The 13,678-nt window shown below is 36.5% G+C and overlaps 2 protein-coding genes across 6 annotated transcripts; both read right to left on the reverse strand.

Annotated features, from left to right (window-relative positions):
* Nucleotides 1-1,526: 1,526 nt before the first annotated feature.
* LOC105119200 (pentatricopeptide repeat-containing protein At5g04810, chloroplastic-like) lies at nucleotides 1,527-9,522 on the reverse strand. The gene is made up of 11 exons (XM_011017320.1): nucleotides 9,471-9,522; nucleotides 8,198-9,276; nucleotides 7,698-7,825; nucleotides 7,117-7,257; nucleotides 6,668-6,754; nucleotides 5,994-6,147; nucleotides 5,649-5,708; nucleotides 4,205-4,633; nucleotides 3,267-3,562; nucleotides 2,961-3,090; nucleotides 1,527-2,260 (listed from the first exon to the last, which is right to left on the reverse strand). Exons 1-11 carry the CDS (start codon nucleotides 9,520-9,522, stop codon nucleotides 1,715-1,717), a joined length of 3,102 nt encoding a protein of 1,033 aa, XP_011015622.1. The 3' UTR covers nucleotides 1,527-1,714.
* An 88-nt stretch (nucleotides 9,523-9,610) lies between these two features.
* Nucleotides 9,611-11,217, reverse strand: LOC105119199 (40S ribosomal protein S17-like). Of its 5 annotated transcripts, XM_011017319.1 has the most exons (3): nucleotides 11,111-11,197; nucleotides 10,302-10,306; nucleotides 9,611-10,270 (listed from the first exon to the last, which is right to left on the reverse strand). In XM_011017319.1, exon 3 carries the CDS (start codon nucleotides 10,239-10,241, stop codon nucleotides 9,819-9,821), a length of 423 nt encoding a protein of 140 aa, XP_011015621.1. In that variant the 5' UTR covers nucleotides 10,242-10,270; nucleotides 10,302-10,306; nucleotides 11,111-11,197; the 3' UTR covers nucleotides 9,611-9,818. The 5 variants fall into 5 exon arrangements, with proteins under 5 accessions (XP_011015621.1, XP_011015616.1, XP_011015617.1 ...); XM_011017314.1 differs by lacking the exon at nucleotides 10,302-10,306 and having other exon boundaries at nucleotides 9,611-10,266; nucleotides 11,111-11,217; XM_011017315.1 differs by lacking the exon at nucleotides 10,302-10,306 and having other exon boundaries at nucleotides 9,611-10,263; nucleotides 11,111-11,212.
* Nucleotides 11,218-13,678: the final 2,461 nt, after the last annotated feature.

A 13,678-nucleotide genomic window follows, 5' to 3' on the forward strand; every position in this document is an offset into this window, starting at 1 on the left:
CGACCAAATTCTTTTCTTTTTCTATTTTTTTCAACCTCTATTGGTCTACATCTCGGGCCGGCAAAGTCTGGGTCAACCCATAGGCCATCTAGATTTTACAAATATGTTTTACAAACATATTGAAATGTGTAGAGCAACTTATTTTCATGAAGATTTAGATGGAATTTGCTTCCTATGTATCCCACTACAAAAACCAGCTCGGAAGCATAGACAAATATGTAGCCTTCTTGTAGTAAATTAACACTTGGTTGATTTCTTAGCTGGCCTTTGAAGGAACATATCAACCAAAATGGCTATCTTGAATTCTGGGCGGTTGGGATCTACTAAAGACACCATAGCATCAATAAGGCAATGTGTACAGCCCAGCAAAATCATTGTACCAAGAATTAGGTCATCAACAGATGTTAAGAAGGGAGGTACAGAAACATCAAATCCATGTCCACCCTGTCTATAGCTACAGAACCTGAGGTGACCATGCATGTTTCAAAACGGCATTCAATGTGGACTGAACTCATTATCACAGTTATCATCTTACATTGTACTGTTCTGTTCCCTGCGAAGTATGATTTTGATTCTTAAGTTGTGTCTAAATTTCTGAGACGCTGAACTGTACCAAGATTTTCAGTTGGAGTCTTAAAACTAAAACTTTTTTCAATTTAGCATCCAGGGTTTTATACATTATTCAACCGTGTTCTATCATCGATATCCATTAATGTAAGTTTTGTCTAAAGGGTATAGTTATGCAATAAAATGATGTATTCTTGAAGAAATTTTGATCTTCTTTTATTTGAAATTGGAGACGATTTTAGATGAGTGACCCAAGTATAGAGTTCTAAACAAATAAGGGATGTAATTGAGAAAATCTTTATCTGTCAACTATATCAAAAGAACGAAGAGAGGGGGGGCTAATTTGAGGATTCCCTCGTATCGTCTAATCCCGTTTTATGGTTTTATATGAAACAAGTGCCCTTGAAATCATTCAGATTGCATTTGACATGAGATTGGAAAATTTTAAAAGAGAAATGTTGAGGGAAGAATAGCGAAATAGTGCTATGCACAACTTGTCTTGTGAAAACAAAATTCAAAGTCAAACTGACAACAAAAAATGGTTCTCTGCATTTTGGACATTTGGGATGTCCTTCGGACACCATAGATGAGATGAGGCAATGTCAAAACCAATGAAGGTACCTCAATCATGTCACGACTGTCAATTGAGTTCATATCCATCGACATGCAGGAACGTTAGCTTGATAATGATGAAGAAATTTCAACTTGATTTGATGGTTCATCGTGTGGGTGCAATCCTGACAGTGAGAGTCTAGGGCAAAAATCAAGATTTGTATTCTTTTCTTCTTGTGCTATTATTGGAAAGCGTCCCTCACTCAGCGGATAGCAATCACTTCAAGAGTTATACACTCGTATGTCTTCATTGCTCTAATTTTTCGTAAAAAGTAAAATTGATGTCTTTCATTATTTAACTTTGGTTTAGTCTCACTGAAAGGAGTCAAAATGAAGTCAGTTTGAAGTTAGATAAACCTTGTGCCTAGTTGAGAATTCTCAACGCCATAAATGCATGAAGCATAATTTTAGTCCTCTGACTTGAGAGAACGTAGAAAATATTTTGAGATGTATCATGACCATATGTGAATGGTACATTTTCAATAGCTTGGTTCACTCATTTGAGTGTCATACAGCTTTTGACTCTGAAACTGGTTTAAACCCATAATCTCTGTTTGAAATCCTTGTTCTCATCATGATCATCAACGTCATCGTCGCTATCTCCATCATTCACACCAGCCAAAAACATGTTATTATCACCACCATTACTGGGTTCATCATCAATATCTGATTCATAGTTTGCCTCGGGAGAGTGATGCGCATTCCAATCAGGAGGGAAGGTCTTCTGTAAAGCTTCTGTGAGCTCTCCTCCTGTTCCTTCGATCTTGCGTAAACATTTGGACCAGTAAACTGCAGTCCCCATATCTACAGTCAACTCAGATTCTATCATTTCTCTGCAAATGGACAGAACCCCAGAGTAAATGTATGCTTCAGCAACAGTAGCCCTTGACAACAATGATGTCATTAAGCAATGGTACACAGCTTTATCAGGCTTTAATCCAGCCAACTTCATCTCTTCAAAGCAGCGCAATGCTTTTTCTGGAAGAGAAGCACATGCCCACCCATGAATCAATGTAGTGTACGTTTTCACATTTGGCTTCACTCCTAAAGCCTCCATTTCTTGTATTGTTTTTGTTGCTCTCTGAAAAATATGGTTTGCTCAATCAAATTAGGAACAGCAATTAAAAAAATAAATAAATAAAGCTTGCATTTAAAATTTTAGACAAATGAATTGATTTAAGCATTTTGTTTCCTGGTTTTGTTTAAAAGCAGAAGTTGCACCTGATATTATTATGCCCGGTTGGAAAATGAGAAACTGAAGCAAAAACTTCCAGCGCCAGTGTCTTAAACACATATCGCCATCCAAGACTAGAAAGCTAAAATTCATCCTATATTACAAACCTAAGTAAAACATGAAGGACCAAATTGCTGAATTAACACCTTACTGAAATTTTCTTCTGTTCAAGTCTAAGCAATGCTTTAACTTGGAAGAAAAAATCATAAACTAGATCGAGATTGTTTGGGAGTGTGGTTGCGGTTGTTTTTCATGCTAAAATGCAACAAAATAATTTTTTATTTTAAAAAAATTATTTTTGAGATCAGTGCATCGAAACAATTCAAAACATAAAAAAAAAAAAAAAAATTAGCAAAAAAATGAATTTTTTGGAAACGCTCCCGAAATCCTATGAACTTGTGTTGATCAGATTGTCCATACAAGGGCTACAGCAATTTACAATGCAATGCTTGTTATCACCATTCAAGTTCAGAATGCATTGAGTGTGCCCCTTACTAACAGCATTGAAAGAAAAAAAAAGGACTAGTTACTGATCAGCAAAGCATACCAGCATATCTCCAGCCTTGCAACAAGCATTTATAAAGGATGTATATGTATGAATATCAGGTTGAACCCCTTCTTGCTTCATTTGCTGCATAAGGTCAGCAGCCTCCCAAACATCACCTCTTCGAGCCCATCTAAATCAGAAAAACAATTGAATCAAGATATTGGAAATAAATGCTGATAACATATCTAACCAAGGAAACAGAGGAGATCAGAGGATATTTTGAGAACACATTAATTGCAATGATATTTAAGAGACTGGAAGTTCTCTTAAAACACAAATTCATGAGTTATAGACAGTAATCCATACCCATCGATTAATATGTTATAGACAAAGGTGTTTCTTGGAATATTTTGAGCACTCATCTCTCTTGTAACTGCTAAAGCACTTTGCATCCTGCCTGACTTGCAACATGCCTTGAGCAGTGCCTCGTATGTAAATACATCAAGCTGTAGTCCTTCATTTCTCATTTTGGTAAAATACTCGAAGGCCTTTCCAGTATCACCTAATGCTGCATAACCATGCATGATTGTTGTGTACGTGTGTTCATCTGGACTTACACCTGCCAGTGCCATCTCATCCAATATTTCAACAGCCTTCTCCATCTGCAAGATACTCAAGATGAACATGTTTGTATCAAACAAGAAGATAATGCATTACTGAATATAAGCTTCCAGTGCAGATAGAAACGAATTAGTGAAAAGGCAAAGTGAATCATTAATATCAGAAGACAGCATTCATAAAAGGATAAACACAATTCAATTTTCATAACTGCCGATACACATGTACCAAAATGGAACTTCACTAAGCATCTCAAGAAGTGACTTAAGTCGATCACATAACTGAGGGATATGAAGGGAACAATGGTTCACTAAACTGGAAAAGAGGTTAAATTTTTCAACCAAGTACATGGGGGTGTAAGAGTCACTTGCACAGATAGATATAGTAAATTATTATTTACAGTGTTGTTCATGCAAGCAGACCTTTGAAATTTTATACGTACCTTAAGGTGAAGGAAAAGTTACACATATTTAGGAAGTCTTTGAGAAACTTCCATCAATATTACAGACAATGACTGCTTTCCTAACAAATCAGCAACATTGAAAAAAAGGCCATGCTAAAATACTTATACAGTACACATCATGACATCTACTAAAAGCTTTTTTTCACAAACTAGTCTATTTATCAAAATTTGAATCTGGTATGTCCAGGTTCCAAAACTAAGTTATATCATATGCGTAGTTTACCTGACGCTTCTCAACAAGGCCGAGAACCAAAGCATTGAAGGTGTGCACAGTTGGAATACACCCACTCCGCCTCATCATATCAAAAATTTCTAGGGCCCTCCTCATTTCCCCAGCTCTTGCAAATCCATGTATAATGGGCATAAATGTACGTGAAGTAGGCCGATGTCTTTCCTTCTGCATTTCCTTCACCATATGGATGGCACGATCCATATTTCCCATTCCACAGAATGCTTTGATAATGTTATTATAGAGAACCACATCAGGTTTCAAACCAGCTTTGATAACATCTTCAAAAACTGTAAATGCATTGGTCCAATCCTTTAATTTCAAGAACCCATTGATCAACATGGAATACGTCTTCATGTTATGCTTTATGCCAGCTGATTCCATCATTTTGCTAACCTCCAGGGCTTTAGAAACTTTACCCATCTGAAAAGGAGGTTTGAATGTAATGTTTGATCATCAATTAAAAAGAAGACTAGAGATACCAACTTGAATACAAAACATGAGTAAGGAACAACTATACATCCAACAAAATACAGAACTCAAACAGAAATATTCATTGAATAAAAATGAAGAGGGGCACAATGCGTACTTCCATAAAGCATAAAGATTAAAAAAATTTGAACAGAAGAGCACAACATAACATGAATGATCAAAATCCTCATGAAGCAGGAAGATTCCGCTCCCTCGTGTAAAATTCTCGACCTTCTCTCAAGCTTTCTGAAACTCAAATTGGCGCAGGAATGACATTTTGGTGCCAAACTTTCAGAAGATTCCAGTTAAAATGAACTGGATCCCAGCATTCTTAGCACTGAAGTCACAAGCCTTAACAACAAACAAATTCCACTGCATCCTCCTTAATGGTCATTCTTCTAGGATACTCAAACAAAGAAATATTATGTTTCTGGAAGACAACCTGATGCCCAATTCTCCGAAGTAATTTAGACATTCAAAAGGACTGGATCCCAGTTTTCTTAGCACTAAAGCCTTAAGCCCTCACAACAAACAATTCCGCCTGCCATCCTCCAACATGATCCCTCAGTAAAGGACACTGTCTAATTATCCCACTCTTTCAAGGCACAACTCCAAGAGAAGGTCAAAACAAATGATTGGAGGCATCTAAAAGATCTCTTTTTAACTTATCACAGTTTTATACTTTTCATGGACTCCAGGATCTGAGTTCATTCTTCCAATTTATGTTTTACATTATCCTTGTGCAGCGAATTATGAATCAATTTGATTTAAGTAATGACATGCTTAGCTCCACACAGTTTTGTCCAAAATGTTTATATAGTAACATCTTGAGCTAGGGCTGTTCGTTCCTTAAATCACAAGCATTCCTGGTGTCAAGTTGCTTCACTAGGCTAGTGAGTAAGGGAGCTTTAAAATAGAATAAGATACAAGAATTTTAGAATGAAAGGTAAAATGACAAAAGGCTTACCTTGGTGTACATATTGATGAGACATCCATAGCTAATAACTGAAGGAGCAAATCCACATTCCTACAACATGCATATAGTGATTTAGCATGAAGGGACGATATAAGATACGAATTATCATATAATTCATGTAAATTCTTCATGAAAGAGTATAAAAGGCAAAGGTGAAGCTTTGCAATTACATGTTATGAAAAAATGCATGTTGCTCTATCTAACCTCAAATGATTTTGGCATTCGAGAGCAAGAGGACACAGAACACACCTCCAATGCAAACAAAACTTACAAAACTAAAGCACACACATAAGCACCTTGCATGTAATAAGCTCTACGACATTATCGTTTTGTTACCTTAAGCCTTTTGAATACAATCAGACATTTTTCTTCATTTCCAATCATAGTGTAACCATCCATCATGGTATGATATATGTCAATAGGAGCATCTATACCTTCTTCTTCCATCTCCCTCACCAAAGATTCAGCTCGATCCATATTGCATGACTGACTGTAATTGATGGATGAGTGAAGATATTGTGAGTTTATGAAAGCACCTCATAAACTTGGAAAAGATTTTAACAGAGACTATAGAGTATAATGTGTAGAGAACATGAACAGAATCAACAGATACAAATTTTATCATGCAACCTAATTCAATAAGCATCCAAGGATCCATTTAACACGTACCAGAGACCTACACAGGATCCTCAGATATGGTCCTAGCCTTCAACAATTTAATAAAGTTGGCACCCCAAAGACTTGGGGCCCAATAATTGCACTTGGCAGTAGGAGAATTGATGATGCACCAAACAATAGCCCCTAAAATGATCACTATTATATGAGTACATACATACAAACCTGTACACTAAATCATACATATTTGACCTCACATTTATTGCCAAGGAACTATTCAGCATCAACATGATATAGTGTTCAGCATATTTAAGTGATCAGTGTGTGTGTGCGTGCGCGTGTGTGTGTAATGAAAAGAAATCAATATAGACTTGAATTTCAAACATAATACTGACCAATAAGCATATATAATGCTCCCATAAATGATTGCATTCAAATTTGTATGCCTCTCTTTGGCCTCCTTGAACCAGTGCTCTGCAGCTCTTCAAAATCAACGTTTAAGTTATTATTAGCATGGGGAGGAACTCCTGAAACAAAAACCAAAGTTGCAATGTTTTGCTATATAGAAAATCAAGACTTGAACACAACTGAACAAGTTGCAATTGCTGAAGTTTGAAGCATAAATCATCAAAGCTTTTGTATGTTGATCAAGTCATAAAAACCTGCAGTTACTTTAGTTTAAAGAATAAGCCACTGCACAACTAAGAAATATAAACACATAAAACCAAAGGCTTGAGAACAAGGTGAGAATAAAAAGAGGCTTCAAAAGGATAATCTCCAAAAGCAAAGTTAATGAAACAGATATGTTCTTCAAGAAAAGGTACTAAAGGTAATATGTACTTACTCAGCATTGCCAATTTTGGCAAATCCTCCAACAACTATACTATATGTCACCAGACTCATTTCAACACCCTCTTCCTTCATTTTCCTAACACAAGACAGTGCTTCTTCCATGTCTCTACCAACTGCATAAGCGTGAATAAGGCTGCATGAAATAAATAACTTTAATGAAAATAGAAGAAAATTAAATTACATAACAATTAACCTCTAAAACTATGAAGGACCAAGTTCCTGTTAATTGAACAAAAATTACATTTGGGAAGCAACCTTCAACAGACATTGCCAAATTACCCAAAAAATGAATAACACATGAATGAAGAAAAAACACATAACTAAGGTATGAAATTCAACGCTGAAAGCCCTACAATCTCGTTTGGATAGGCTATACTTGGAGTTAAATATTTTTCAGAACGACTGCATCCTAAACAGAATTTGCCACCAGACACATTGCTTGCGTAATATGTATGTACTGAAGACAATTTGGATGGATGACCAGTATTTCAACAGATGAAGAAGCTTATAAAGAAGTTATTCAACTTAAATCACAAATAAGCAAGACTAGTGATGTGTTATCAAAGATTTTACCTTGTATAGACATGTGAACTCGGATATATTCCCCTTGCACGCATGCTCTCAAAAGTTTGTCTTGCACGATGCATATCCCCTCGCCTCGCATAGTAACCCACCATTAATCCAAACTCCCTTCTAGCAGGCTAATAAAAACGATGGGAAAAAAGAGGAAATTGCTAATGACTAAGTAAGAGCTATCATAACTTCTTAAATATAAAAGGTCACCCATGATATGACCATGCAACATTTTCCCATCACTTAGAAGCAATATGCATAACGAATCAAGCCATTACGCACAAATCATCCCCTTAAAAGTTAACGATTATCCACTTAGACCACGGTTAGCATAATCTGCACAAGTCGTGGCTATATATATCTATGGCCAGACACAGATTAATATGGAATTCATTATTTCCTACTGTTGACGACCTGAATCTTACAAGTCGTCCACATTTTTTCTACTTAGTCAACTTAAAACTACAAGCCTAACAATAAGAGTGTCTGAAACCTTTTACCTTCTTAATCCTTTCGAAAGCACTAACAACTGCCTGCCAATTCTCCGGTTGCGTGTCTAAAACCCTCCGAAAAGCCTTTGTAGACCCTTCTCTTTCTTCGTGCCATTTAGACCTATAGTCACCCTCATCCTCTCCATCAACCCAATTCTTCCTTTCCTCAGCTTTCGCCTTCAATCTTCTCCCATCATCCAATTTCACAGTCAAAACCCTCCCATGAAACTCCATTCCATCAAATTCCTCAGCTTTCATTGCAGACTTCTCCGCAGTTGGACCATCATAGATAATAAACCCGAAACCAGCATTCCTTTCAGTCTCATTATGACCATTTATCAAAATTACATTCTTTATAGGACCGAATTGGCGAAAGAATTCAGAAAGTTCGCGTTTTTTTATCCAGTTTGGTAAATTTCCAATAAAGATCTTCCCTTTTTGGCAGAAATCAGTTTTGGGGGCTTCGTTTTCTACTTTTCGAGTCTTTTCTTGGGTTTCAGCTTCTGGGGTTTGAGTGGTTTCAAGTGGCGGCGGCGGCAGCGGTGGGGGAGAGAGTTTGCTGCTGAGGCGGCGTTTGGTGGAGAGAGAAAGAGGGTTGGTGGTGCTAGGGGTACTGGAGCTTGTTATTTGGGGTTTGGAGGGGTTAAGGAGGGTTTTGAGTGGGTTTGGGGGAATTTTAGGAGTTGTGGGGGCGGGGGCGGGATTGAGTGATTTGGGACGGCGGATAGAGGAAGAATTGGTGGGTTCTGGTGGCGGTGGCGGGGGTGGTTTGCGGGGGGAAGAAATAGCTGTGGTGTGGTTGTGGTGGCGGTGGTGGAGGAGGAGAAAGGAGGGGGGCAATGAGGAAGGTGCGGGATGGTGGAGAGAGGCAAAATATCCATTATCTGTGGAGAGCCAAGGCTCAGAAAATGGTGGGGACAAAAGGTAGTTTTTGAAACCTTGGATACTTATTCTCTTTGTATGGGCTAGAACCAGGCCCGTACATGGGCTAGAAATAGATGTGTTGGATTTGCCTTGGAACCTTTCACCTAAGGCAGAAACCTTGGGCCAATTCTCATTCACGATGAACTGAATACGTTGAGATAAATCTAACAAGAAGAGTTACTTGAGGACATTACGGTCAGGCAGGATGCTACCTTATGAAACATCATAAGAAGATATGATTATAGTGTAGTTATTTTTTAAATTAGTTTCCATTTTATATTTTAAAAACTATTCTAGACATCATAACAATCATTCCACCTGTAGCAGCAACACAAGCTGGTAGTGAAAAATAGCAAACGAGTTCTAGGGTCATACAGCCTGCGCTTGCCACAGTCCTTCGCCAAATCCATGGGAGAAAAAACAATACAATTTTTTTCAGACTTGTGACATCACACATGATTTATAATTCAAGTTGTTCATGTAATTGAACACATGACAAAAAAGGTATTAGATGACAGGATTGAATCAACTAAAGTATCAGTCTTTTAACAGCAAAATCAACTAATTCTCCAGTTTAAAACATCAAGCACAAATACCATTAATATAAGTAAAAACTCTGAAAGTGAGCACTAAATAAAAGACATTCAGACACAAAATTTAAAGTTCTGGCGCTCGCACTTGAACATCGCGATGAGGCTATTTAACTCTAGTACCTCCTAGCACCACCTCCTCTGCCAAAGCCCTGGGTAAGCACCATAGGCTGAGGTTCAACTTCAACAATCCCAGGAAAGTCTGACATACCAAGGGCAGCAAGCATGTCAATGGTCTCTTTGTCAACTTTAATCTCTTGGATCTTAATGGCAGACTCTTCAGGCACAAAGTCCATACGACGCTCGCGCTCTTCCTCTTGAAGTTTCAGTGAGATGCCACGGACTGGTCCCTTCTGAATACGCTTCATTAGATGGGTAGAGAACCCAGCAATCTTGTTGCGGAGCCTCTTTGAGGGGATGATAGCAACCTCTTCCAAAATCTTCTTGTTGGTGTGGAAATCCAATGTCATTTTAGAGTAGTACCTCTCAATAACCTGGCGTGAGGACTTCTTCACTGTCTTAGTACGAACACGACCCATCTTCACAGATAAGCTGCTGCTGCTGCTGCAAAGAAAACGTATGATTAACTGATACTGTAATGCTGATCATCATTTCCTTTCAGGAACCACGCAAGCAAAACATGAGAAATGGTGTTGGTAATGACCCTAGACAAAACAACTCTATGTTCATACATGATAACATGAGAACCAAAATGCAAAAGACCTACAAGAAGAAAGCTTGGAGAGTCAATTCTATTATCTTAAAGCCAAATATTTCGCCGAGGAGATAAACTCCTACAAAAGTTCCTCATATACGATAGATAACCAATTCAAGTCATGGCAGATATATAAGAACAGAATAAAAACAATCCTGTTTTCAGTTTCAAATGAGCTGTAAACCCCTAATGACGTCATATTAGTTCGACAGAGCTCCTCTAACAAGAACAAAAAAAGAAAAAGAGAAATAAAATCGACAACCAGCGTACACTAAACATCAAAATTACAGACAACACAAAACTTCAAAAGTTTCCAGCAGCAAAACTATACACATTTTCAAACAAGTCTAAAATCACTTTTTTAATCATTCAAAACAGTAAGCCAATCAATAAAGCCGATTCCAATCTCTTACCTTCTCAGGAAACAAACAAATCAGTCACAATACAAAATCCGTAAACAAGAGCAATATCACAGTAGTTTTGCATTCCCATTGCTAAGAAACTAAATATTCAAAACAGAAAAACAAAGCCAAATAACCCCCTCCCCCTTTCCCACGTCATCTTAGCAACCAGACAGATCAAACACACACGAAAGCAACAAAAACAATAATTGTTCACTGAACTAAATCGTACACAAGTTTTCTGTCTCACAAGATGGAGACATGAAGCAAGAGCGTAGAGGGTGAGCGTTACCTTCAAGAGGAGAGCACAGGTGAGAACGAGGAGCGGCTGCTTGATGGAGGGGGGGTGAGGAATAGGGAGCGTGCATATATAAGGATAGGGTTTTTCTCCCGTCACTCTTTTATATTCATCTTTTAGCTTCATGGGCCGGACTGATAAATGTTAAGATAACAGGCCCATTACTTCTTCTTTTTTGCGATTTTACTTCATCCGGTTTCTTTTTTATTTTAACAGGTCAGTAAAAATATGTGGTTTTTTACGAGAAGAAAAAATTGTTACTGGAGGTTGAAAAATTAATTCATCAATTTCTTTTCTTTCAGGTTTTTGTACTAAATAATATTATCCATAACTTTGGGGACTGACTTGAGAAAAATAAACAGTAATCAAGTCAACTCACACACAAAACAACCCAGGTTAATATTTTTATTTTTATTTTATTTTTTAATATTAATCCAGGTAGGTTTGTCAATTAATCGATGAGTTATAATCTTTTTTATGTTGAACATAAAACCTTATCAAAATTAGGCTCTGAGTTATAATTTTCCAGTTCTAATGGTCAGCTGCCTATACGTTTATATATTTACAAAATAATTCTACATTTTATTGAATGATTTTGTTTCTGCACATTTAACTTTTTATCATTTTTCATTTGCATAAATCCCATGAAGGGGAACCCCCGATTTCAATTCACTTCTTCTTTCAATCAAGATGCTTATGTAACATCTCATGTATTTCTGATATTAAAAAACTATATTAACATTTTAATATCAATAATTATAAAGTTATATGTTCCATAAAATTTATTAAAAAAATATTTAATCAAATCATCTCACTTTAATCGGTATAAAATATAAGAGGATATACTAATAAGTTTTTAGTAAGAATTCAAGGTAATATATTTTTTATTTAATTAATATAAATATCCAGATAAGTTTCTTCGATTGATTTCACAAGTTTTAAAGCTAATCATATAAATTTTAATGGTATATAAATTTCAATGGTTTATGAATTGAGTTAATATATTTTCTTTTTTTCTCTTAATCAGGAATATACGCTGCACCGGGAAAAAAATGATTCAATTAGGATATGAAGCTAAAATGACCAATTGCTAGCTCTCTCTCTTTTCTTTTATTTTTCTCTTCAGATTTATATTATCGCAAGGCATGTGTGTTGTTCTTCTTTTGTCAAATACTGAGATATAAATCAGATTTTAGAGGCATGAATTATTAGCAATCCAGTGAACTTGTTCCCTTAAAACAAATTAATATTGTATTTCTCCTCTCTCTCTTTTTACATTAAATGATTGGATTTTATTCAGATAAAACTTAAAATAGATACCCAGGTTATTATGCTGGTCTCAATTTTGAATTATACCTAAATTATATCTTCTATTAATTTTACACCCAAGCTATTTTGATTTTTCATTGAGGATTTATATTGGAATAATTTAACATTAGACATAAGTTTACTGCAAGATGATGACTCTTTTTAATGTGTAATTTGGAAGAAAATATAGACAGAAAACCTTAAAAATGGATGGAAATCTTTAGTTGAGAATTCCCAAGAATTTAAAAGCGTTCCGATTCCAAATGCCCAAAAATATGATTGAAAACAGAGACAAATGAAAGCATAGAACTAATAAAAATATTCCAAATGCCCAAAAGTATGGTTTTACAGAATCTCCCTCTTTCTTTCTGACTGACAGCGATATATTTTCATCTTTAAGAGTATGATATGATTATACCACATCCATCCCTGGCTCCGAGCAAATTACGGTGGCCATGTAGTTGTCGTAGCTTCAGAATGTTACTGGATATACAGCTTCAGAGCCTAGCAAAGCACCCTGAAGTTAGAAAATGAGAGAAACTAGGAAGACTTCCTTCCCACACAAAACAAACGAGGGGAGATAAATAAATAAATACACAAGCAAGACTAAAATGTGAAGACCATTAGATTACCATGAGCTTGTAACTTGGGAGATCTCCCATGTTATTACAGAAGTAAGTCAATCTGCCTGCTAAAATTATATTTCAGAAGGTAAGATTCCATCTCTGCTTAATATATCCTTCGGTCAAGTTTGGAGATAAGTCCGTTTACCGTATGCTTGAGCAAAAGTAACCATGATATTCAGATGAATGAAGTGTCGATCACTCAAACTTTAACTCCTGACATTTTGCATTCAAATACTACAGATGATTGTACAACACATACGTGCCACAGTCGGTTTCAGAAAAGACTACCAGCATGCAAACTAGCATCTCACCAAAACTCCCTCAAGAACAGCATCCATTTCAGAAATGGTGAAACTTATTTGTGTCCCTAACAATTATTTCCTGACCAGTAACGCTTGAAGCAAGCTTCATAAAAGAATGGCCATCACCGCAAAAATACGGAGACTTTTCATAATCCTCATACGTGCCCTAGGAAGCATGTAAATCAGCCCAAATGTAAGCTTCTCTTTATGGTGGTTCAAGGGTTCTCGCTTTCAACTCTCTTAAAGATCATGAAGGCCACAGTCAGTTTCAGCTTTATTACGCGGTTTAATCATCTCTCCAAGCAAGTAATCCAACTCTAAATATA

This window comes from Populus euphratica, unplaced genomic scaffold, assembly GCF_000495115.2.
Source record: "Populus euphratica unplaced genomic scaffold, PopEup_1.0 scaffold2629.1, whole genome shotgun sequence".
In the NCBI taxonomy this organism is placed as follows: Eukaryota; Viridiplantae; Streptophyta; class Magnoliopsida; order Malpighiales; family Salicaceae; genus Populus; species Populus euphratica.